At 37.1% G+C, this 25,503-nt stretch overlaps 1 protein-coding gene across 2 annotated transcripts in view; it reads right to left on the reverse strand.

Annotated features, from left to right (window-relative positions):
• Nucleotides 1-6,744: 6,744 nt before the first annotated feature.
• Nucleotides 6,745-25,503, reverse strand: part of ANKRD10 (ankyrin repeat domain 10) — a 37,429-nt gene continuing 18,670 nt past the window's right edge. The window contains exons 3-6 of one of the 2 annotated variants that reach the window (XR_004496476.1): nt 21,267-21,431; nt 14,812-15,047; nt 11,282-11,377; nt 7,963-8,404 (exon numbers count right to left, since the gene is read on the reverse strand). Coding sequence is in view for 1 of the 2 variants with exons in the window: in XM_015628399.3 (XP_015483885.1) it covers nt 7,938-8,404; nt 11,282-11,377; nt 14,812-15,047 (799 nt within the window). In the remaining variant the exon portion in view is untranslated. Of the gene's footprint in view, nt 8,405-11,281; nt 11,378-14,811; nt 15,048-21,266; nt 21,432-25,503 lie in introns of both variants that reach the window. The other variant, XM_015628399.3, reaches the window with a different exon arrangement.

Raw genomic sequence — 25,503 nt, forward strand, 5'->3', positions numbered from 1 at the left:
TCTGTGGCTTCTGCTGAATAGGGGAACTGCCCCTTGCTAGCAGCCCCAGGCAGGGTGGGGGAACATCTGCTTGCTGCAGGCAACAGTGACAAAGGAGCCGTGCTGCATCTTGCTGGGAAGAGCCAGTGGTTCTGCACACCTTTGGGTTCAGACACTGGGAAGGGACAGAGGGATAAAGCAGCTGCTGGAAAGGTTCTTCCAACCCCTTAGCTGCTTGTCCTCTATTTCAGTCCTGTTTGATCCAGTTAATCCTTTCCAGGTGGGAAATTGGATGTGGAATCTGCTTCTCACTCCAGAGTCCTCCTGCAGCTCTTCGGTTCCCACAAAGCAAGGAATCCCTCCCCAGGACTGAGACCTTCTTCCCATTCTCTCTCCTTCTGTGAGCTATGCACCTCCATTGCTGCAGTCTGATATCCTAAGTATTGTTTTTCCTTGTTTTGTTTTCTTTTTCCTAGCAGATTTGGAATAATCAGTTTTGGTTTCTTTCTCTCTTTGCCGGTGCCTCTTCACTTTCAGTTTTAGGGTACTGCCCAAGCTCTGCACACCCTCAGGGAGCAGCAGAGAATCCAGGAACTCAGGGCTGCAGACAATAAACAGTGTAATGATGGATGGGGAGTCCTACACATTTGTGTTGACTGAGAAGTCAGAAAAGGGTCTTAAAATGAAATCTGAGGTAAGGGATTTTTTTTTTTTTCAGACTGACATATTACAGGAGCACAATGTGGAGGAAGACTGTTCTTAAATGTATAAGAAATCAAATTTTTTTCTTGCACATAATCACAGTGGGACACAATCTGTAACATTCAGAGCATTTGATATTTTCAAATAGATTCCTATGGGAGAACACAGAGAAGAAGAGGAGAAAAGACAACATCTCAGTATTACTGCCTCTCCATGTTGGAGCTGCTGTTTTCTGAACTTCTTTCAGGATGAAAAGAGGAATCATGCTCATGTCTTCAGTCTCACACTACCCAGCTGACCTGTCTAAGAGGTCACCTGTGCATAACTCAGTTCTTCCACTCTGCAAATTGAGTCCAAGGGATGATCTTATTCTCCAGTCTCTGGATTCAGCAGGATTATTCCCTCAGCTATTCTGCCTTTTACTATTGGGGTCATGGCAGGCTTAACCTCAGGCAGACTACCAAAGACATAATAAATAGGGTTTGTTATTTTGGGCTTGGTGCCACGCTAACCTGGTTGCAGAGCATCCAGCTGGAACACATCTGGCTGGGGCTGTGCAGTGCTGCTCAGAGCAGCTTATCAACAGCTTGAGGAATACGGGGCTGCTGCAGCCAAGTCTGTGCCATTCCCATTGGCACCAGGGATGGGAGGGCTGCTGGTCCTGGTGGGGAGAGGGATCTGCCAGGGGTGAGGGCCATGCTGCCACTGCTGCTCTCCTTCCATCTGGAACCTTTCATCCTCCAGACCTTTGCCCCCGCAGGCCACGCGGCAGGTCTAGCACAACTCCACCCTGCTGACGAGGGGCAGGGGCTGCCCACGTTGGGAAAATCTGGCTTTGCAGGCACCTTGAAAATGTGAATGTGGGTGCTGCCACTGTAGTTCAGATCCTCCTTCCTTTTCACACCAGCATGGATAATGGTGATTCTTTAGCTCCAAAAGAGCGGTTGGAGTACTCTGGCTCCTGTAAAACTACCACCTACCAGATGGAGCAGGACAGCTGCCCCTACTGATGGAGACAGCACTGCTCATGTAGAAAATTGCTGTGCATTCAAAAAAAGGGGTGATCAGCAATGTTGTACTTGATTACTGTCAGCAATGCCAACCTGTACCTGTACATCCTGCAGGATGATACGCTGAGATGAAGAGTGAAGATCTGCCTAGCAAATGGTGACAGTTTTAGTGAAACAGTGTCCAACCCATCAGCTAATGGAAAACACCTCAGTGATTTATCAATACTAGAATTTCAGCTGAAAATGCAGATTTTAAATATGAATTATGCATGTAGTCCAATAAATAAATCCTTAGGCATTTTATTAGATGTACTGTATATAAAAAAATTCTAAAGGATTTTATACTTCCTAGAATTTATAGGATTTTCTGGTTGGACATCTTATAGTATGATTGAAGAATTCCTTGATTGAAGAACTACCATTTAAGTAAGTGCTTTTCTACATCATGCATTTACTTTTTGCTTTGTTCTTCTTACATTGTGTGCCTGCCTGATTTTCATAATTTGTCTTTTTGGTGCTGATTTTTAGAAAATATTTGTATATACTATGTGTCGAACATGAAGTAGAATGAACTCAGGTTTTAAGCTAGGTAGCTGATGTTACTGACAATCCAACTCACAACACCTTTTAGTAACAAGAATAAAAGAAACAAACCTCAATTTCTCCTCCCCCATACAAAACCTGGCAAAAACCACAGGCACGATGAAGTTTGTGGTTTCCACAGGAAAGCATAAGTGTCTTTGGTTGAGACTGAGCTACCAGCTAGCACTAACAAACAGCACTTGACCTTTCAGTAACATCAAAAGGAGAACTCTAATAATATGTGGTATTTCCTCTGCAATAAGATTACATCCTGCCTTTGCAGCAAAAGACACTCAGACAAACTTACTTTTCTCCTTTAACTTACAGTTCTAGCTGGCAAGAAGAAATATAATTAAGACTATGCAACTTAATTTTGTGTTCAGCTTCAAGTACTTGGATATTTCCCTTGTGGAACACTGCTCATATTAGTGATCAAGCCAGGGCACTTGCTTCAGTGTCAAATGTGTGTCTCCCCTGACTGCACTTCAGTCAGTTGAGCCTAATTCCCACTGATTTGGAAATGGTTATCAAGTCCTTTATGTGCAGCTCCATCTCAAGGAAGCAAAGAGAAGTTACTCATCAACTCTTTCTGGTGATAAAGATGATGCCCAGCTTTCATTCTCATACCACAGGAAATATTCATTATTGGTTTTGGGGGGTGGGGTATGATTTTGAGAGTGGTAAAGCTTTTAAACTGGATATTAATAATGCTCATAACAGAGTGACGTAGATGGCTCTTTTATAAATTATTGCTCTGTATTAAAAAAAAAAATTAAACCCAGATAAGCTTTAAAAATAAATCATCTGCCTTAAACCAGGGTTCTTTTGATCCTTGCCTGTGAACAACCAGGCACCAATATGAGACAGGAAACTCTGGGAAAGGAAGGAGAGGTGTGAAATGTCTGGGAGTCATTAAGCAGCGCAGCAGAAATGTAGTTACCAGTTGCCAGGAATAGTAAATCCTGCTTACACAAGACTCTTTTTTTTTTTTTCCCCCTGATTCAGCTGGGTCTCAAGGATTTTGGTTCTGTGAATCTGCATTCCCCAGTCCTGCAGCAGCAGCAAAATGGGATGTTCCCAGGGTACCATCTTCCACTCCACTTTGGCCTAATTGCTGCACAGCACTGTCCAGCACAGGAAGATGCCACTTCTATTCCTTTTTGTCCCTGTAGGACATCCACAACACTGCTCCATCCCCAGGCTGTCTGACCCCAAACATTGCATCCAGAACTTCCACCCTGGAACATCAAGAAATTAATTTTAGCTGTACCTTGATATGAAGGCATACTTGGGATTTAGGGGCAAATACCAAAAACAAACAAAAAACGAAACAAACAAAACCCCCACAAAACACCCCAAACCCAAAAAATTAGAGTGCCAGAGAAGGTGTTTTTGTTTTTTTTTTTTCACAAAGGCCCCTAAAAGCACAATTAAAAGAATTTCACTGGGTTAGTAACCAGCGTGGAGAAAATCTGTCAGGTTTTGCTGCAGTGTGTGTCCCATGTAATGGAACCAGCAAGGGAGGAGTGGTCCAGCTGCCCAGAGCTCTGCTGCTGCCTCACATTCCAGACAGGGCTCATAAAGGATGCACTGCACCGCCTGTGTCAGCATGGAAACACAAACTGGGCGGTTCTGTGCTGGGGAAAGGCGGTTTTTCACCGACTGGGAGAAAGTGGCAGCACAGAAAATAGGTGAGGTGTGCAAGGTTTAGTGTGTGTGACTGGCCACACAACCACAGCTTGGCTCTAGTGTGTGGAACAGCAAGGAACCCTTTTCCACCTAGCTGTGTTACCTGCTCAGGACTTATTTCCATGTATTGTGAGCCACCTCTTTTGGATGTATTACATCTGTAATCAGATTGGCAGAAGCTCTGTAGTGATTTGTAATTTGGGTATAAAGAGGAAAGTGCGGTTCAGTCTCAGACTGGAGGAGGATGATAGTTTTTTAATGCAGTAAAATACACTGTGTTACAGTGCCCTTTGCTAACTTACCAAATGAGAGCCAGAGCGAGGAACAGGATTTGATCAGTAAGATGCAAAACCAGCAATCAGGAAAGTTCACAGGGTTTGAAGGTATTTGCACCTCTCTTGAAGCCAAGCAGCATCTCATCTTCACCTAATACCCATCCTAGATGAAAGCCTTCCTTCATGACCATTAGAAGTTTAGACTAGATTTCATTTGGAATCAAGGGATTGTTAAAAATATTAAGGACCGTAACTACGTAAGAAGTAGTGTAACACTTCCCTTTCCCTTCTTCCAATGTTGCTAATTTTAACTACTCAGTCAGAAATATTCTGTATCAAAATACTGCCTGAATCTGTACTGACTTGTATTTTTGCCAAAACTCTGCAAATGGTTTTGAAAAACAAAATATGAAAGGAGCTACATTTAGGGGGAATTAGGGCAAAAACATCTGCATCAGCCAGAAAGAAATAAACTGAAATTTCACACAAAATTGAGAGCTAAAGAGATTATGAAGGTGGTGAGAATATGAGTTGGCAAATTCCATATTCACAGTGGTACTATCGAGTTACACCTTGCAGATGGAAAGAAAACTTTGCTTTTGGACAGCCATGTCCAGAACCAAGGTAAGAGTAAGACTAAACAACACCTAAAAAAATGTTTCCTTGATGCAAATCTTGAAAATTCCAGACTTGGACAAAAGTATGAACAGTCCTACAATACAACTGTCCTTGCCAGGCAAAAAGCTTGTGAGACTTTAACTCCAGGTGTTTCAAACCCAGCAGTCTCTTGAGGAATTGCAAAGCACAGCTTCAATCAATTGGCTCAGCACTGCTGTCAGCAGAACCTGAGACTTGGTAACTTGGGCCTGAGGAGGGTTTGTGATCTCTGACAGGCTCCTCAGACTACCTAGTACAGCAACCCCAGGAAAGTCTTCTGTGTTTTAACAGCAAGATATTTAAAAATTAGGCCTCTGCATCATCAATAGTTACATGTACCTGCCCACTGCAGGAGGTGTGAAGTAGATGATTTTTAAGGTCACTTCTAACCCAGGCCAGCCTATGATTCTGTGATACAGAAGGACACAGCTGCACCTGGCAGAACTCATTCTGTGCTTGACAATTCTTTACCTACCAGTTGAGCACAGAGGTACAGCTGGATCTGCTGAGCTCATTACTTTTATAACTTACTGCTCACACATATCTCAAATTACAAGACCAGAAAATTCCATGTAAACATGAGTTTTTTTCCTGTGAGTGTGGTATGGGCTGACAACAGCAGCACACACTTGGGTATGTATTCACCAACCTCAACTGCACTGGGGTTCTGTGATTCCCTATTTCATGTTTTATTGAAAATTTATGGGATAATTTAAAAACAAGACTTTAGATGGTTTTTGCAGTAAGTAAATATATTGTCTCAAAGAGCACCTGCAAAAATGCTGTCTTTGAATTCTCATCTTTATATTTAATGTTTTAAAATTGATACACCTCAGCTCTTGCCGGAGTCATACTCTTGTCACAGAGTTCTACCTTTGCAACATTAACTGTAGATAAAGACACCTGGGGAACACCCACATCATATGGCACTCACTTGTCTTCTCCGTGTAATCCTAATTTAACAACTGGCTTCGATGGGACCTGACAACAGATACAGACCTTGTAATCTATCAACACATGAACACACGTGAAAGCACGGAAGTGCTTTTTAAAATAAAGCTCTAAGTTCTTCCTTTGAATTTGAAGTACAATGTCTTCCAAGGTATTTTTAGGTGAAAATGTGTGAAGAGCAAGCAAATGAAAACCAAATGTACACAGATTTAAAAAATCTTACCTTATGAACAGAGTATAAATATTATCATGCTAAAATTATGTACCTAACATTACACCCTCATATGCCAACTTAGTTGTACTCAGAGCAAGCTCTCTGGAGATCAGTTTGCAGCCATGAAAGTAAGATGGCAGCGCTTATTATGAACGGCTTTGATTTATCTGAAGTACAAGAAAGCATGTGGAGCAAACTTGGCAAATACTTAAGATCCCCAAACCCAAGTGCTACAGCAAATGAGCCTTGCTGTCTCGTGCCAGTACAATGGCAATGGCACGCACTCCTCTGGCACTACACCAGCAAATTAAAGCATCTGAATTTTTATCTGAAAATAAAGGCAATTTCAAACACTGACTTCTCTGCAGGGAAGCATTTAGCATTAAGCATTTAGCTTAAAAATGTTTGAATGAGACTGTAATTTTTTTTTTATTTACAGACAGGCAATATTTTAACCCAGTATTTTTTAAACTGAAGGCTGATGCAACTTGTCATTCACCAAATATCCAGTTTGTGTTTCTGTAATTCAGTCAAGGACAACTTGGGCTGTTCCCATCTGTTCTCATATACCGACAAAAAGAAATTCCACAGCAGCACCGAGAAAAATTATGGGAATTGCGGCTTATAAAATATTTAACGCTTTCTCAACTTGTCACTAAAATAATAACATCTAAACAAAATACTGAGATACAATGTAATATGTTTCTTTATTTTTTTTTAAATCCAATTTGAAAAGGTCCCTTTTTAAACAAAACAAGAACAAAAAAATCAACACAATTCAGAGGGCTTATCTCATTTACCATATTCTTCCCCACTCTTCACTTAGAACACAAGCAGCAACTTATAATATTAGTGCTCATATAGTGCACTTATATGAATTTTGATTTGTGTATTAAGCATTAAATACAATGTATTTTCCATGAGCATAGCCCAAAGAGTACACAACGTTACATTTTCAAAGCCTATGTTAAAAAAAAAAAAAGACAATAAATGTATATCCAAGACAGTCAAACTCAAAATTTTTTGACTTGGCAAATTCTATAACGAGTAACAGCAATTTTAAACTGCATACAAAGCAGAACAGTGCCAACATGCCCCCAGTCTGTGAGCTATGGTAAAACATCAAGCACACATACAAAGGAGAGAAGCCAAAGAAACCCACCACAGAGCTAACCTGAGGCACACCCAACTGCGACCAAACAAAGGCAGCCCACTTCCCCACTCTGTAATGCAAAGAGCCCAACAACAACAAAAAGCACTTCTACGCTACAGAAAGTGAAACAGCAACTCCTTCCAAATTTGTCTCCTCACTTTTAAACAACTTGCTCGAAAAATTTAAAGATGAACATCTAACTATACCAAACAAATGTACAAACTATAAAGTCAGAGAAGCTCCAGAAGATTGCCACTTTCAACCTTGCATAGTGAGAGCTGGCATTGATATTGCTACCACAGCTTCAGCAGAAGATACAGGAAAGAAAAACCTTTACCTCTAAGTGATGCACATATGTTACATTTTCTTCACAAAATTCAGTTAAACATTGTTTTAATAAAAGGGAAAACAGCTCTAAAAAGGGAGAGATAGTGTTCACAAGCTTAGAAAAAAAATACAAAACCAGAACATTCCATAATAAAAAAATTAAAACAATAAACATTCCATCATGACAGCACCTATTTTATCACTAAATAAGCCCCATACATGCAACAAACTACAACTATTGTATAAGGCCGTCAAATTAAAGGTTTACTTTTCATATAAACAAAGTGTAAAAATAGCAACAAGTTGCGATCTTCAAATTTAATGCTATGTGAGGATTCTGTCCCCCCAGTTTCATTTGGTAGCAATTTCAATATGCGTTTGATATAAATGTCATTCATCTAGGAACCGTGGTACAAATACATTGTGCCTAGGACAGTATTGTCGTATCTCTGTTCGACCTTGACAGAATTGGAATGCTCAACAACACTACTGAGTTCAGGGATGCTTTCAGCAGTATCCCCAAAACCATGATAGTGTCCATAGTGCAAAGTGTCTCCAGGGTCTTCCACCCATGAGGGCCGGTTAGAAACACAGCTACTCGGGCTTCCATTCAGGTGGAGAGATCCACACATATCGGTGGAATTACTCATGGCTTTTTCCGGCTCCTCGGTGCCGTTACTGGCATGAATTCGATGCCTACTGGGAGAAGTCACTCCAGGAATTGCTCCGTTAGGTGTTAATGCTAAGCACTCCTCACGCCTGGCATCCATCCCACTGAGCTGTTGTGAGGCGGTGAAATCCAAATGTCCATTGATGGCACATCCATTTGTCAGTGCATTCAATATGGAGCTACTGCTATTCATATCTGCATTAAGAAATACACCTGTCACCAACAATTAAGAATAAATCGAAATACATCAAAACGCCTCCACTATACTTAACTTACTTAAAAATGTTTCCACACACAGCTTTGAAAATAAATCTATCCTTTCTTTATAACAATGTAGGTAGTTCCAAGTAATGAGATCTGACCAGTAGGTTTGTGGCATGAATTCTTATTTTGAAAATCCACATTTGCTTGGAAAATATGCCTATATTAATCTTTGCAAAGACAACGTCAACGTCTCATTTTTTTTTTCTTCTAGTTTTTTTTTTTTCATTTAACTGTATGAAGTAAGTGCAACAGACAACATTCTGGGCAGTGTTTTCAAGGGTGGAATAAAAGGGATCTTTCCACCTTAACTGTAATGCCCTCTTGGGATGATAGATTACGTATATACAAAAAATGAGTATCTGTGAGAGGGTGAAGGGTGTTTTATTTTTCAGTTGTAATTTAACAGTGGCTTTCTTTTTCTTTTTAGTTTTAACTCTCACAACACAGAACACACTGAAGTAAGTCAAATAAAGAAATGTTACATTGTGGGGCTAATGTAAAAAGTTTCCATGTTCCTTTATTCAGAAAGTATTCTAGCAGCTTGCTAGATAACATACTGGGCAGGTTTGTATTTAATGCTATGTTTATAATAGCATGTGTACAACCCACATGCAAAATGCCATACAATAGCAACAGCAGAATGCACAGAAGACTAAAAAATAGTAGTAGGAAACAAAATTCTAAAAATGTGCATGCAAAAATTACTGACAACTGTTCCGAAGCAATTTCCCCTTTGAAGCTAGTAATTAGTACAGTAGGTTTTGTTTCCATCAACAGATTTCATCAGCCTGTCTGAAATGCATGTTTTTGCAGTGGTACTCAAAAGTACTAGCACAAAAAATGCATGGTATATTCTGCCTTTAAAATATAATTTATGTCTATATTGGTAAAGATGAGCAAGGCAAACATAGCAACTACAGAGCTATGTGGTGACATTTAAAGATTTTACATTCTGTGATTATCCCTGGATACATGCACATGTGTTTATGTCTCCATGAATGCATAAACCCATGTGCAAAACAGGATTGCATTTACTGCATGTATGCAAATTAATTCAGTTAATTTAGTCTGTTGACTACTTCCCACATTTGTAAAACACTGGGTTCCCATTTAAGTGACAGATAATGAGTACCACTGTCTGACAAGGAAGAATCTGGAGTTTTGGCTCTCTCTCAGTTTGCATGGCTGTTATTTGAAGTATGAATTACAACACTGATACTTTACAGACACCATGTAAGTTACACAAGAAATGTGTCCAATTTGCAACTCCCTGCATGTACTAACTGGAGTTTCCTGTTTAGTCTTGACATCAGTTAAAATAACCACATCAGCCAAACTCACTAACCATGAATTCTCATTAAAAGTGGAAAAAAACCCCACAAACCCATCAAGACATCAAAGTTAGTACTTCAGTGATGAAAACGCACAGAAGGAGTTTCATATAGTGTTTATTAACTGAAAAGTGCAAAATTTTAACTGTTTCAGAAGAAACCGTTATAGGCTGGTTTTGCCAAATCAAATTTAATAAATCTGGCACTTCTATTAGTTAATATGCAAAAGTAGGTAATGAATAGTTCTAGTGATAATTATAGAATGTTATTATTGGTTAAAAATGAGCACCTATAGTAATACAGTAATAGAGTATATTTATGAAAGAAACTAATTTTTACATAAATAAGAACACTTAGTAATTATCACTGGAAAATATAGTCTACTTTTAAAGTATTGACTATATATATGTATATATATTTATTCCTAATATATTAAAATATCTATTATTTATCATTCCCTTTGTTGAATTGGATCTGTGGTACAAAGCACGAACATATTTTTGGCAGAAAAAAATGATAAATAGGAAATTAATTTCTGAATGCAATAATGCACTATTGTAGTAACTCCATGTCTTAACCTACAAAGTGCAAAAAAGGCTGACCCAAGGCAGATTTAATCAAACTCTAGACACATCCTGTTACCACAAGCATCTTGATTAAGCAGCCCTTAAAAAAATCTAGAGCATTAATACTGACCAATCCTAGTAACATTTTGATTGTTTCATGACGATTGGTACAAAAAACAAAATCTGTTTTCCCAGGTCATCTAGTTCCAAATAGTAGATTAAACCTGTGATGTCTGGTCTTCTATTTACATAAGAAACCCCACAGCAGGATCCTGCACTTATGCCATTGTGTCTGAGCAAGTTCTGAACACAGGGTGTATGTCTAGACTACTCTCTATAATATTTATTGTACTATTTTGAATATTGTTTTGTCACAACATGTTATTTTCAAAGCTAGGATATGTTTCCCTATCAAGTCTTATTACTATATACTCAATCAAAATTAAACAAGTAATTTAACTTATTTCTGAATTTCCTTTAACTCAAAATTTTAGCAACTAGAAGCAAGGCACAACGTAATACAAGCCTCAGGTTAAAAGTGAAACAGCCATCGTGGACTTCTGTTTACCTGAAATATTAAGAAATTACTAATAAACCTTCTCTTTCACCATTACAATACATAGCATGAAACAGCTAATTTTTGATACCTACTAAACCCCCAATATAATGGGTGTTACAGCAATACAATAGTTTTCAAGACTCCAGACAACAATGTGCAAAAATAAAGGACTAACTTTTATACTTAAATTAAAAATAAAAAGCATATTGATTCTTGCAACGACAAGGAGTTTGCATTGCAGAAACAGTGTATATTTCAATTTCTTTTGGTCCAACAGAAGTACTCTCCTGTTGTTTGGTGTCTTCAACCATTTGAATGTTGTTGTAGTTAACAGCAAACTGTCCACTCCCACCTGATACAACAGCAAACTCTCTATCAACGTGCATATTGTCAGCATCGTCCTCAGCTCCTCCATTCATCATTGGTATTAAGCCATCAAAGCTGTAAGCTGAAAAAAAAAAGGTCATGTTTAGTCATTAGTGCCCACTTGAAAACTCAGCCAACAAAAAGATGAGAACTTTTGATTATTAAAGCAAAACAGAATTACCAGGGTACCTATTAGACTTTGCACTTACATATTGAAGTTACTGGTCTGATGTACAAAAAGTTGGAGAGAAATTTAAGCTACTTCTATCTAGGCTTTACAGGAGATGTGCCCAAAACATATTTGTCTATTGTCAGTTTAGACTGCTTCCTTTTTCACTTCCAAGGGCCAGGTCCCAGTAATCCACCCATATCCACACCAACTGCTCCAGGGATCTCTTCAAGAGCTGAATAAGCAGAACTGTCTTCTGACAGAAGCTGCCAAGTGGTTAGACTGCTGGGGGGAATGCTTTAATAAGCAAGAGGGGCTTGACTTCACTACTACTTCTTGTACCTACCCAGAGCACTGCTCCACTACTATCCCAGCAGGCCCTGCCCTGCTCAAACACTGACATTAACACACTTCTCTACACTCACTGCACACACTCTTAATATTATGTTATAAATGCCTGTTTTGGCAGATTTCAATTCAGCTTCCATTACCTTGGGCACAACCAAAATTTTCATAAACCACTCATTTTTAAAGAACCTTAAGCCCTGAAGTGTTCCAGGGCCAAGCAGATCACTGAGGGCTTAAATGACGTCACGGCCCTTGGATCAGAAGGCTTCAAATTACCCTAAATCAGGATGGAACTTTTTAAAATCATCTTGAGTAATATCTAAGTGCAGTTTCACGTTGGCCAATTCCAGGGTCCAGTTTCAGGAATGGCCTCCATCACACCTCACACAGAACACCTAAAGCATGTGCTGAGACTCGTGACACCAAGACACTGGTTGTAAGCAGCACACCCATCACAGAGCACAAGGCAACCTGCTGAGGGCTGGACTACAGGGGCCAGGATGACACAGCTGTGTGACCAGTTGGCCCAGTGTGCATCATCAGCATCTTTGAACCTGTGCACCATCCTCTGCTGACCTTCCTAGGAAGCAGGATGAAATTCCTGGAACTGATTCCAGAAAAATGGGCATAAAATCCAGTTTTATGTTTCTAAGTAAAAATTAGAAATTATTTGGCATATATTCTGAAAGTGGTCACCAATTTACTTCTGTTAATTACCCTTGAGTAATTAGTTTCTATCACAGTGTTATCACGTATCAGCATTACCTAATTTTGACATTTAAGGCTTTTTTTAATACTATGCACCTGCTAGCAGATACACCTGTGTGCATATAAACAATTACAAGTAAACCCCATCCACTGCCCAGTTTAGTTATTCCAGGGCAAAGCACACCTTAAGAATTTATCTTCTCTCAACTCCACTGCTTACAGGTTCTTGTAAGGGACATATGCTGTCCCAGCAAGTAGTTTCAAAGCAGTGATTTGATGGTATGGCCATCAAAACATGACTTTTCCCTGAAAATACAGGCTGGCTTCACTCTCTGAACATCTGGAATCTCCTGTGCAAATAATCTTTAAAGGACAAAAGACCAGTGTGATTTTAGTAAGGATTTAAAATTAACACAAAATTGGGCTTGTTCTGTAAAAAAGCCAGCTAAGCACAAAGATGTACTGATAACTCATTGCTCAGCTCTGTTGTTTACCAAAATGCCTCAGGAACACTGACTCATTCTCAGTGCAAGAGACTTTTTACATTGATGCAATAGTTTTTACTGATGCTTGATGTCTTTGAGGGCAAACATGTCAGATTAGAAACTGCAGCTCCCACAGCTGCAATGCATCTCTTAGTTACTCCAAAAACCTTCAAGCAAAAGCACCAAAGCTTTTGCAGTTATTTGTGAAGGTCTTAAAAATTCTTATTGTTCATAGTTTAAAAAATGATTCGGATTGCCTTTCCAACATTTCTGTAATTGCTCAGGAGCACTTGTTCACTTCAAGCACTGTGTTTATTTGCTCAATCTAACTTAGGTACTGGACCAACTCTGTACAGTGAAAGATAATGCAGATACAATGCCATTTCCCCACACTGTGGGGAAATGCTGCCTATTAACTAGTCTGGGGCATATTCTGAAAGAGACAGCTGCTTAGGAACACTCAGATGGAGCAGCTCTTCAAAATGCAAGGTAAGTCACCTTGACTTCAAGCAGAGCCTGTTGGTAGCAGATCAATGGACTGAAAACATCTTTCTGCAGTTGTTATAGACACTTGTGTACTGGGCAAGTTTTCCTATTCTATTTAGCTACTTAGGAAATTTTTATTTCTGAAGTCTTTTATTTAATTGCACAGCAACTCTTCTCCATAATGAAATTTATCATTTAGACCAGCTATGTGAAGCAACGTATTCTGTTTATGATTGGCCATGAAGTATCCAGTTAAAGTCTCTGATCCTGGTATGTATAGGTGGTGTTTGGACAGCAAGTACTGAACAAATTGTAGTGTTGATATTGATGTGATTTATGTTGCCTATGTCATACTTAGAAACATGATTTAGGTCTCCATTCCACCCTTGCTATCTGGAATTAAGCACTGTTTAAACCCTTTCTCTTTGGCTCATTGAAAGTCACTTATGTTAGAACATGAACTTTAACTGAATAAAGCATTTTCAATGAAGGCATGAAGCCCTTTTCCTGACACTAAAGAAAAACATCCTTTAGCATCACAAGGAAAAAGGAGGTTTAAGTGCAGAATTACTCCCTTGTTTTCAGTCAGACTTTAGTGGGATGACCAATAGAACGGAAGAGGCAATTGTCCTCAATCATGTTACTCAAAGTGTTTCTAGAGAAACATTTCTACACAGAGTTACCAAAAAATATCTTTAGGTTGTACTATTCTATCATTGCTGTCAAAGCAGCAGTACCCTTGACATACAAGGCTGGATAGGAAACCTTAAGATTCATTCTGGTCTTACATCCCTGTGTAAGATAGCAGTACCCCTTTGGAAAACAATCCTGGAAACTTAGGGTATGTTAATTTACAGACATAACCCCTCTTGATTTGCGAAAGCCTTCAGCATTCAATTTCTTCCATCCACCTTAAGTAGCAGTTTTTGAACTGTGAATTAATCCCTGAATGGAAAATTACCATGAGAACATCCAGCCATCTCTGTGAATCAATGGAATGTCACTTGGCCCTCCTGAAGCTGAAGAAACTGAGGATGGAGTAGAAGCTAATTTAGCTCCTACTCCTCTGCATAATATCTCAGCATCATGAAGCTTTAGCACTCTCTGGAAATAGAAAGTTCTGAACACGCCAAGATGAAGTTATAGGAAGAACTGGAATTTTGTGGCACGGAATAACTGTATTAATATGCTTCCTGTATTAGTATGTAATTTAGATATGTGAGATTGTCAATAATACTCAACATCCAAAAGACTTTAAAACCTTTATTTTCCTCTCTCAGCAACAGTATCACCCCATCCCTTTTACCTCTGGGATCTCACCTTCTGTTCTAGCCTTCTTTACTCCAGCAGACTCCGTATCTTCAAAGGATCTCTTTCGACTTGTCCCACCACTGAATGGATTGGGACCTGCATTCTGATGAACCCCATTTAAGGTGCCATTGCTATAGAAACGATTCAGGTGACAGTTCTGGAGGTTCAAGAGAAACTGGGCACATTCTTGGAAGCCCTGGGTATGTGCAAGGTCTGCTGCTGTCAGGCCACTGGCATTTCTCAAGCTGTACAATACAAAGAAACTGGATTACACTCATTCATCAAGCTAGCTGGCTGCTGCTGCTGCCCTTACTGACTATCTATCTGCTGGTGATGAGAGAAAACATACACTTAGCAAATTTTCAATTAAGAAATTAGTTATCAATCTTAGTTTTATAACTATCTTATCTTTTTGCACATATATCTCACTTCTAAGCAAAATTTGGGAGACAATACACTTTTAAATAAAATCAATATACTATGTGCCTTAAACCATCTTCCTATTTAAACTTCTCAAAATGCTTTATTCTAAAACAGTCTGAAGTAGCTGATCTTTACATTAACTTCAGACTAATTTAAGTGCTGTATTTTATCATCTTCTGCAGCTTATTCTGCAATCTATTGCTTTAACTTGAGCAAAAGATCAAATACTCAAAACAAACTTAACATGACTTGGCAATTGTCCATGGCATTCTGGTTTCTAAGGTAACAACAACAACACTATTTTTCCTAACAACAAAATATATACATATATAGTAAAAGGTAGAAAAAGATGCTATACTTAGTTATGCTTTGCTTATACTTTTGTTTCTGGTTTGTTTCTCATTTCAAAGTGTGTGACATCATAAGTACTGGGACTTGCTTTGGTAATTTCAACCAAGACTTTTCTGTGCACAAGAGAATGGCACTGGATTTTTCATATTCTAGCGCATCAAGGAGGTTAGGAATGAAATCCGGTAGGATATGCAGAGGTTTAATTTGAAAAAGTGCTGTATCACATGCATTTACACAAATACACAGGATGTCTTGTGCTTAACAATTTAGGATAACTTCATGAGGAAGAGCATAAAAGTGGAGATAAGAAGGCCAGGAGTGACAAAAATAGATGGTAATGCAAAATATACCAATTAAACTTTCCTAATATTTTTCCAGACAGATGTAACTAGTCAGAAAAATGGAATTTTTGTTTCTTGGATTCAGTCATTTAGACAAGTCCATTACTTAAAAATCCAGAAACAGACCAGCTAACAGAGTAAGACTTCAGAAGATTAATAGACCTGATTCTCTTGAAACTCCAGCTCATGAGAAGAATTTAAAGAACAAAGTCCAGATTTGCTTCGTAGATCACTTGATATAAGAAAACCTCTAGAAACTGACTATTACAGCAAGACTATTTCCATAAATGGATAAGCCAAAATACTACAGAATCACAAAACCCATAACCTAAACCAGGGTTAATTTAATTCCATACTACACTGTTCTAAGTCATTATTTACTTGGACTACTAGTGAAAATTCATAGAACAGCAGTCAAGAATGCTCTAGAAAGTAAGACTTCAGAATACTGAAAAACCTAGTTAGTAAAAAGAAACGAAACTTCGAGGTGGTATTAGTTTTGAATACCTACAAGTGAGCTGCTAAGTGAATAATCTGTTCTGTGCATCCAGTGTAGGCAGTATATGAATGTGATTAATATGAACAAAGGATAATTAAAGCTAGCATCAGAATTAAGTTTTAGCGTATAAAGGCTGCTGAATCTTGAGATGGTTCTTTTCCCCTCATTTTAAGAGCTACCCATGATATCAGACATTCTTCTGTCAATCCCTGCAGCACTAGATGACCTGTTAAAGCTGCTGCTAAGCAAGCAATTTGACACTTCTTTAGTAATTCTGATTTACTTGTGTAGCATAAGGATGTAGAATGATGAAACTACAGCTTAGGAAAGAGAAATTTTAACAAATCTGTTCTGTTCAAGAAGAAAACTCAATTTTCTGATACCTCCTTTAAATTTCCAAGCCCCAAAAGAACAGTAAAAGAAATCTAAGCAAGAGCAAAATAAATAAAGTTATAGAAAGATAAAAATGACAAAACCAATATGGTACTGAATGGCCACCTAATTTAACAGAATTCAAGGAATCAGTAATTCTATTACTTAGCAAGTACTACTGAACACTAAGTGCTTTCCAAAATCGACTGTAAGAGACTGAAATTAAGTCACTGTTTTCCAAAGGATCATCAATGTAAGATGCAAGAGGCATTTGGAGATCTATAAACTCAGATCAAAATGTGTAAAGCTATGTAACTGAATTTTCTGGGAAAGAAAAATTACATTTCTCAGAAACAAAATAAATAGGAGTTAGAGTTTGCAAAATTTTAAAAGATAATAACTTTTGATATTTAAAGATCTATCCCATTCCTACCTCTTCCTGAACAAATAGAATTTTTTTTTAAAAAAACAAATCAGGTAGACAAAGATGTGCTTGTTTTACAGAAATATTCTGGAAGCACTGCATAGGTTTTCAAGGGACTCAAGCCTATTGGATTTAAGATTCTTGCTTCTGAAGTTTAGAAATACCTCTCCTTAAGGGTGTGAATCTGAATTTAGCCTATCAAGATAGTAATGAAAAGAAAGAAAAAAGTTCAATGAACTAAGAAGAGATTCTAAGTTCTAGATGACTCTAGAAACTGTTTGAACAAATGTCACAGAAGATTAACACAGCTGTTCTCTCTGCTCACTTACTGTGGGAACACTAATTTGAGTATCTTTTCTGTATCCAGTTGTCCATGTCCATGATTTTAATCAAGGCCTGACTATTCCTGGACTTTCATATACTTTCAAATTTCTATTATACTGGCTTGCATTCCAGCATTAACAGGAAGGAGAAAAGGAAAAACTGACAAATTCTGCAGAAAGCTTGTCACTTTCTCAGAAACAGGCTAGAAAGATAAAAAAGACCTACTTTTTCAGCAAATTTCTCTAGCTTTCTCTAGGTGGAAAAAAAATCTGTCAGTGGGAACACAAAAGGCAGGAAAAGCTAGCTGTGCTCTATTAGGCTACCATAACAAAATCCAAGAAATAAAAAATAAAGTGCTAATGTAAGTATGAACAAAATCAGAAAGAAAATGCTCTTAACAGATATCATGGAAATTTAGCAAACTGGAAGAGCTTAAGTAGTTTCAAAATTATTTAGAAATATTGTCAATTGATGTAAGGATTCTGAGTCTGTAACAGAAAAACAGTGTAACACAGTCCTTCCAGAAACCCTGGAGTACTTGAGTGAATTAAAAACCTAGGATATCTACTAGACCATTATTTAAAAGCGTTAATCTGAACTCAGAGTGGAGCTGTCCTGTTAAAGTTGTAATTACAAGGAACTAGGAACACATCTAATGCTAAATCTGCTGCCCATGTCTGACAGTGAAGTGTCTGCCTCAGCTTATCCCAGGAGCTAAGAATTCAAGTGTCATTACTGTAGACAGACTAGATTATACGGATGAAAATAGAAATGATTCACTGTCCCAACCACACCTAAGAGCAGTTCAGCCTCTTATGTGCAATCCCTATGGCAGCCCTTGGTTATGAACTCAGATTATATGAATTTAAGAACTTAATGTTATGAACTCAAATTATAAACTGACTACAAAGTGAAAAGGAGGAAGAATAGTATGTGATTAATTTGGCTACAAAATGTAGCCATGTGACAAGGAACGTGTGGCTAAAAAACTGGAAGAAAAATCAACAAGCAGAAAATTCTGCTGACATAAAGATATAAAGAAGAAGGATTGGTAAAGGATATCATAACTGAAAGTAACTTCAAGACCTAGGTCGTGAAAGAAAAACACTGATAAAAAAAGTAAAGCAGGGGACAACATGGACAGAACTACCTCAATGTCATGGGTCCTGAAAAAAGAATAAATCTTCTTTTCCACCCATCTCCTGCTTTTTTTAGTAAGTTAAAAATCCCTTTGGTACCAGCTTTGATCTTTTATCCTGAACACCTTGAAAGAGTAGAAACTCCAAGAAGCTTGGAACACACTGATAATTAAATCTTTAGGCAAACGGTCCTTTTGTTCCTGTTAATCATACAGCAAATATGACAGGTCTATTTCTGCAACTACATTACTCAGAATTAAAAAATGAGTACAGAAATTTCTAGCAGGTTTTACATTTTGTTTTGTAGGGGTATTTGTTTTTATTGGCATTTTTTTTTTATAAAAAAATTCTTTTGTGACAAAGATGCCAAACTTAAGGTCAAGCTTATGTTTCTTTTCAAGGTTCGTCTTTAGGCCAGGCTTATAGCTGAAACAAGACAAATAGCAGGTTACAAACATGGCATTTTTCAAATGAATTCATTATGAAGGAAGAAGCCAGAAGCAAGGAAGGCATGGAGGGATAGAAAGAAGACCTAAGTCAGAAAATCAGAGTAAGTTTTGGAAAGTGACATGTGTTTTATGTTAAGCCAGCCTTTATTAAACAGTATTCATTGACTTGGTGCAGTATTTTCTAAAGGTTGGCCTAGTTACCATCAAGTCAGAGAGCAGTGCTCCAAAAACACAACTCCGTCTCTCTTCAGCAAAAAAGAAAAAAGTCAGGTGAATCTAGCTACAGGAATAGGTGAAAAAACTGAAGAAAGGACACTGAAAACAAAAGCTCGGAAAATATAATTCCTTTTTTGGCACCTGCTGTAGACAGGAACATACATGAAGGCATGAATTGACAAACAGGAGAAAAATTCTTTACTTAACATTGCCCAGGGCTAAAGGCAGTCATTAGAAAGTCAATTCGCTCCATATTTAGAAAACACATATCTTGCATCATTTCCAAGGCAATTCAAGTATCAGAAAAATGACTGAGTCCTGTTCAGGTTTTTTCACTTAGCAGTACTTTTTTGCTATATACTTTATTCACTGCTTCCATGTAATTCTTATTAGTAGAAACAAATTAAAGTAATGAAGTATAGTATTTACCCTCAGCCTTCTTGTAGGCTAAAATCCAGGAGCTGGGAATAAAAACATCTCATTTTTTTCAAAACACAGACGTATAAGATACTAACTCAAATGCAGTAGAAGAAAGCCAAATGTATGGAAAGATATATTTTCATATTATAAAGTTATTCTAAATAGAAAAAAATCCATGAGAAAAGACATTGAAAGTCTGAATATGGATGAGTGGGTGATATTGAAGTTTCTTGATATATGACACTTGCATTCTTCTGTAGTGACAGGTGTTTTATAAATGAACTCAAAACGCACACTGATATATTGAGTGAACGCTCTGACTTTTGCATATACATTTATTCACAGACCTACAGTGCTTAAAACAACACTCTTATAACATGTTTTTCTTCTTCCATCAAGTGACGTCCACAGGCAGTCTTCAAAACTGACTGATCTTGGCATGAAGAGGACTTTTTTTAGCATCCATTTTTCTCCCTCTGGGTTGACATCATCTGAACTCCCATTCTAAATGCCCAGTTCATCTGAGAGTCCTGGTATCCCATTAAAGCAGCTATAAAGAGGACACCCATGAGCACGAGTTCAGCTATTTCCTTCTGCTGAAATGCTTTTTCAAAAATGTTGGGTGTGAGTGTAATTCAATTGTTGCTCGAAACCAAGAGACAAGTGCATTATCTGGCCAAACAAGATTGGTGTACAGAAACATGAAGTTAGCTTTCAGTTTAGCTTTATTTAGGAGGAAATTTTTATTATTTCAAACTAATTTAAGAAGTTTACTAAAGGAAGGAAACAAATTGAGGCAAGCTTTTAAAAAATATTCAAGATGCTTCCACTATGACTAAACCACGGAAAGTAAAAAAACAAAACCTACACCACCCAAAATTTAGAATTGTTTAAATATGACTTTGTACAAGAAAGATTTACTTCAGTGTAACTCATAGAATTTACTCTTTGAAGGATCTGTAGGAAAAAACAAAGACTTGTGCTTCTCACATTGACTATAAATGCTATTGAATTTACTTCAAAAAATTGGTTCCAAGTTGCTTTAACTGTTCATTTTTCATATTCGTTGGTGGAAAAAAACCCCAAGTAGATTTCTATGTCTTTTTAACATAGAAATACCTTAGGAGACACTATCTTTAACTTATAATGTCACATACCTTGAAAAACAAAACAACCATTTGCTACACAAAAAGTCAGCAATGAATATCTTTGAAAATCATATATGTAAAAAAGGAATCTCCTAAATGTTTAATTTGAAATAGTGATTACAGCACCTACATCTTACTGTGTTTTTGTTAATGCCATGCGACAATCTAAGAAAATAAACCACAGTTTTTGTATATCAATGTAATATCTGTTAAAAATTACTGATCTCAAGTTATCTATTGTTAGTTTACAAATAAAAATGTAGATAATTGTAAATTAGGGTAAGCAAAGCATGCAAATCTATAGATTCTATATCTGAATTCCTAGATTAGCATTAAAACCAATCACCGCAACAAATACCTCAACAGTATGCCTTGTGTGCAGAAAGGAAGCGATACTGAACATTCAATGCCACAACTGTAAGGTTTTCGGAGAAGCACCTGTGGCAGTTTCAGCAGTTTCTATATGGAATGCTCCCCCTTTCTAGGATTACTTGAAAAAATCAAGTCAATTCGAATTACGTAGCTGTAAAACATTGACATGTGTAGTTTTTACAGTTTCAGAATCTTCTGTTTGATTTAAACGGGCAATGGTGCATAAACAGGAAACTTATATCATAAGGGATCACATATTTGCAGGCAACATTAAGATTAAAAGTACATTAACATACATAAAGTGCTGTAGCACATTATTCAATATGTAAGCCATTATCATGTGACCACCTTAACAACAAGATACTAAGCCTTTTATGCCTTTAAAAGCATTATAACTTTCATCCTGAAACCAATTTTTCAGTTCTTCACTGAAATTTATATAGAATGGATTAAAGTTACCAGTCAACTCATGGCTTCAATTACTTTAAATTTAGTAGGCTGTATCTCAAAAGAATTAGTAGCTATTCCTATACAAAAATTAGCAGATACAAGGATTAAAACAAAACAAAAGAAGAAAGAGAAAAAAAGATCAGAACACTAAAACGCCCACAGTGAGAAAAACTGTTTCCTATATAAACAGTAGTATACTAGTCTAAAATTTCTAAAGCAAAATTATTTTAAAATACTAAACTTTAAGTGTTTTAACCCTTTGGTGTCCAAATACAGAAGTTATTAAATTGTTTCAAACTTTTTTTTTCCAGATACCAAGAGAAAAATAATCTTAACTGAACAGATGCGTGTCACTGCTGGGGCAGCTATACAAATTCATGGTAGAATTACACACTGGGCATCTACAAAAGCACAAGTTGGTGCCAAGTTTTTATTTCACAACAAAGCATTTGGCAGCTGAAATTATTTTAGACTTTTAAAACCAGTGGTAGAGTTCTTGTGAACATCATCCAAAATCATAACAAGAGGAATATAATGGACAGAAGGACACTGCTTTGTGAAGCCACTTTCTCCACTTGAAAATTAAGGTTCACTATGAATTTTGTATCTATAATTAGCTCCTAAATACTTGCAACTCCTGACTGAGAAAACATTGGCAGAAGAAAGGATTCATTAACCGTGGTAGGCAATTTTGCAATTACCACAAATTCCACTATCAGGATTTTTTGTTTTATCTGTATTCCCTTTTCTATGCTTTAATAAAGACTTCAAACAGTGCACTCCGTTTTCAGTACCCTTTGGTACAAACTATTCACATTTCCAAGTAAACTTTTCCCTGAACAATATAGGCCTGAGTTGGCTTGGTAGCAACAACAATATTTTTAAATTTGTATCTCATTATTTAAGATGTGATTCCTAAAAACCATTCACAAAGGGAAGGTATCAAAGACTATGGTAACTCCTGAAACAACAATCTGATTGCAATACAGCGTAACAGAAAAGACCTTTCCTACTAAAATGGAAGTATTTTCTAGATCACAAGTGAAATTAAATTCCAAATAAGCATCTTTATACTACTGCAGCCACTTTAAACACCAAGAGAACGTAAGAGTTACTTAGCCAACCTTATGAAAATGAGAACTATCACTGCTGTTGTTCTCATGTTTCTAGAAACATGAGCAAGAATTGTAAATAAAATTGCTAACAATGAAGACAGTGTAATGGGAAAGTACTGAGGAAAGGTTCAGAGCAAATTTTGACTTGAAAAGATAAAATGATCTTGAAACACAGATTTCTACCAAGATGACTCTAGCAGCAAATAAAATGAAACTATTTCTCCTCAACATAGCAACTGAAACCCAAAGATAGTTTAGAATTAAGAGAAATGAAGGAAGCAAGTTTCTCTCAAATGTGCCAAACCTGAAAGTTCAAGCTGTTCAGCACAAAAAGCATGGACAGTGGAAGATTAGAAATAAAACTAAGGTATTTTTGTGCCAAAAGCAGGGAAAAAGTAAAGAATTAAAGGACTATAGGTAGTAGATGGTTTCATTATTTTTCCATAATAGGGACACTATGAAACTACAACATAATTTTATTTTTTATTTTGGTGTCAAAAATAATTTTATATGCTCACTCTAGCAGACAAAATCTTTTGGATTAAGGAATTGCTGAAGTGCATAAAACCAGTTTAAATTAACTTCACGAAAAAGTTTTTCCAACTTAGATTCTTCTCCCTTTATAAGAAGATTTATCTATCACAATGAGCTCAATCAAGCAAAACAGAATGAAACTGAAGAGTAGTATTTTCTCTAAGTTATAATTACTAAAATTTTTCCATGGTTTGCTAAGATTCCATGCCATGACACACATCTTGTAACCAGTAGTGCATGACAGACATTAGAAAACTTTTCTGACCAGCCTGAAAATGTTCTGGGCCACACCATAACTACCTCCTAGGTTTTTTTTGTCCAGAGGCTACTAAGTACATAGTTGGTCTATAAACAGCTTTACTGAATATGCACGAACCAGAACAGCAAACAAAACCCAAATCAACACAGTAGGCTAGAACAGACATTGCAATAAACAATCCTCTCATCACATATCTAGTCAAAAACTATTGCCAGATCAAGCACAGCACCTCTAAAGATCACCACCACTGACATCTGGACTAACCATCAGAACTAGAAAACTACTTTATTTGGGATATAATTATTTCTTTCACTGTATTTAACTCTGGCCAAGCTCCATAACACTTTGGTTTCTCCACCTGACTTAACTGCACCTAGGTTTCTGTAGACAGAATAACAACAGAATAGCTTCTCTTGCAGGGGAAAAAATGAATAACTAAATAAATATCTTAACGGAAACTGCACACATTAATGTGAACATTAGCACAATATCTTACATGAAGGCAGATCAATCCCAACAAAAAACCCCAAACATTCCTGTCAGAAATCTAGACTACCTGCATATAAAAGTATTGATAACACTCCCATATTCTTTACCCAGCTCTCTTGGACTGAAGAAAAGTCAAGAAACCAGTGCTATAAGGCTTCTCACTAATGAATAAGCTAACCTTTCAAGCTCACATGTATCTAGTGAGTTTTCTCTTTATGTTTCAGAAAGGTCCTAAGTATCATTGCTTTAATGATGGATTTTACTTTATTCATGAAAAGCACAACCTCTCATTCTGCTATTTTCCAACTGATGTCAGTAATCACTGTTGTTATTCCACCCCCACCAAGAATAATCTGCAATCAAACTGAACAGGAATTCAGTGGTACGAGTTTGCCTCCGCTTCCTGCAATTATTAGAAATGTCAGTAACTCTAAAAACTATGTTTTTCCACACTGATTTACCCCAAGACTGAGCCTCTCATTTTTTATCAGTTACCCATGTATATATATCTTCTGCTTTGGTATTTACAAATCTTTTATCCAGACTAAATCCAAATTCATAATCACAAGCTCTTACAAACCACCTCAAGTACTGCTACAACCATAGCAACCAAACAGGAAACCAAACATGGAAGAAATTACCAAGCTTTACTTGCAGCTTTTTTGAAGGAGAATTAAGTGTTTCACCACTGAAAAGGACATGCCACTTTGAATTTGCCTTTCTGTAAGGATTTATATAAAACGGGAAAGGCAGAATAAATTCCAACACATGTATCCTCTACACTGAAAAATGGTCACTACAAGAATACTACAATGATGGTCCCTAAAATGCTTGTTACATACAATTAAACAAGAACTGCCATATATTTTTCTTTAATTATACAGCAGTCTAATAATGCAACAACAGCAATTAATCCAGCAGTTTAACTAGTATCTGGAGGCAATCAGGTTTATAAAAAGGATGTGTATGAAGTGGTCCGAGTTTGGAAAGTACCAAACAGATTATATAAGCATTAATAGACTAATTAACAGATAAGAACTTCGCTGTTGAAAAAGCACCTAAATCCAAATGATCAGTAAGATCCTGAAGCATTACTTTCAAGATGAGGTTAATGACTGTAAGAAAGTAGGATATTTGCTCTACACTGAACCTATGCTGTAATACAACTTCTGAAGTAAAAAGGTGACATAGTCGTGGCACTTCACAAGTGCGTTAACACCAAAAATGGACTGCAGTTCAGTATTTAGTTTGGTAGTTAAGTTAGCTAGGCAAGAAAAACAAGTTCACATTAAAAACCTGCAAGTAGGTCCTAAGATTTTATGAAATCAAGAAGATATCCATTAACTAAGGAGATTTCTGAACTCCAAGATCCTTCA

The sequence above is a fragment of the Parus major genome, chromosome 1, assembly GCF_001522545.3.
Source record: "Parus major isolate Abel chromosome 1, Parus_major1.1, whole genome shotgun sequence".
Classification (NCBI taxonomy): Eukaryota; Metazoa; Chordata; class Aves; order Passeriformes; family Paridae; genus Parus; species Parus major.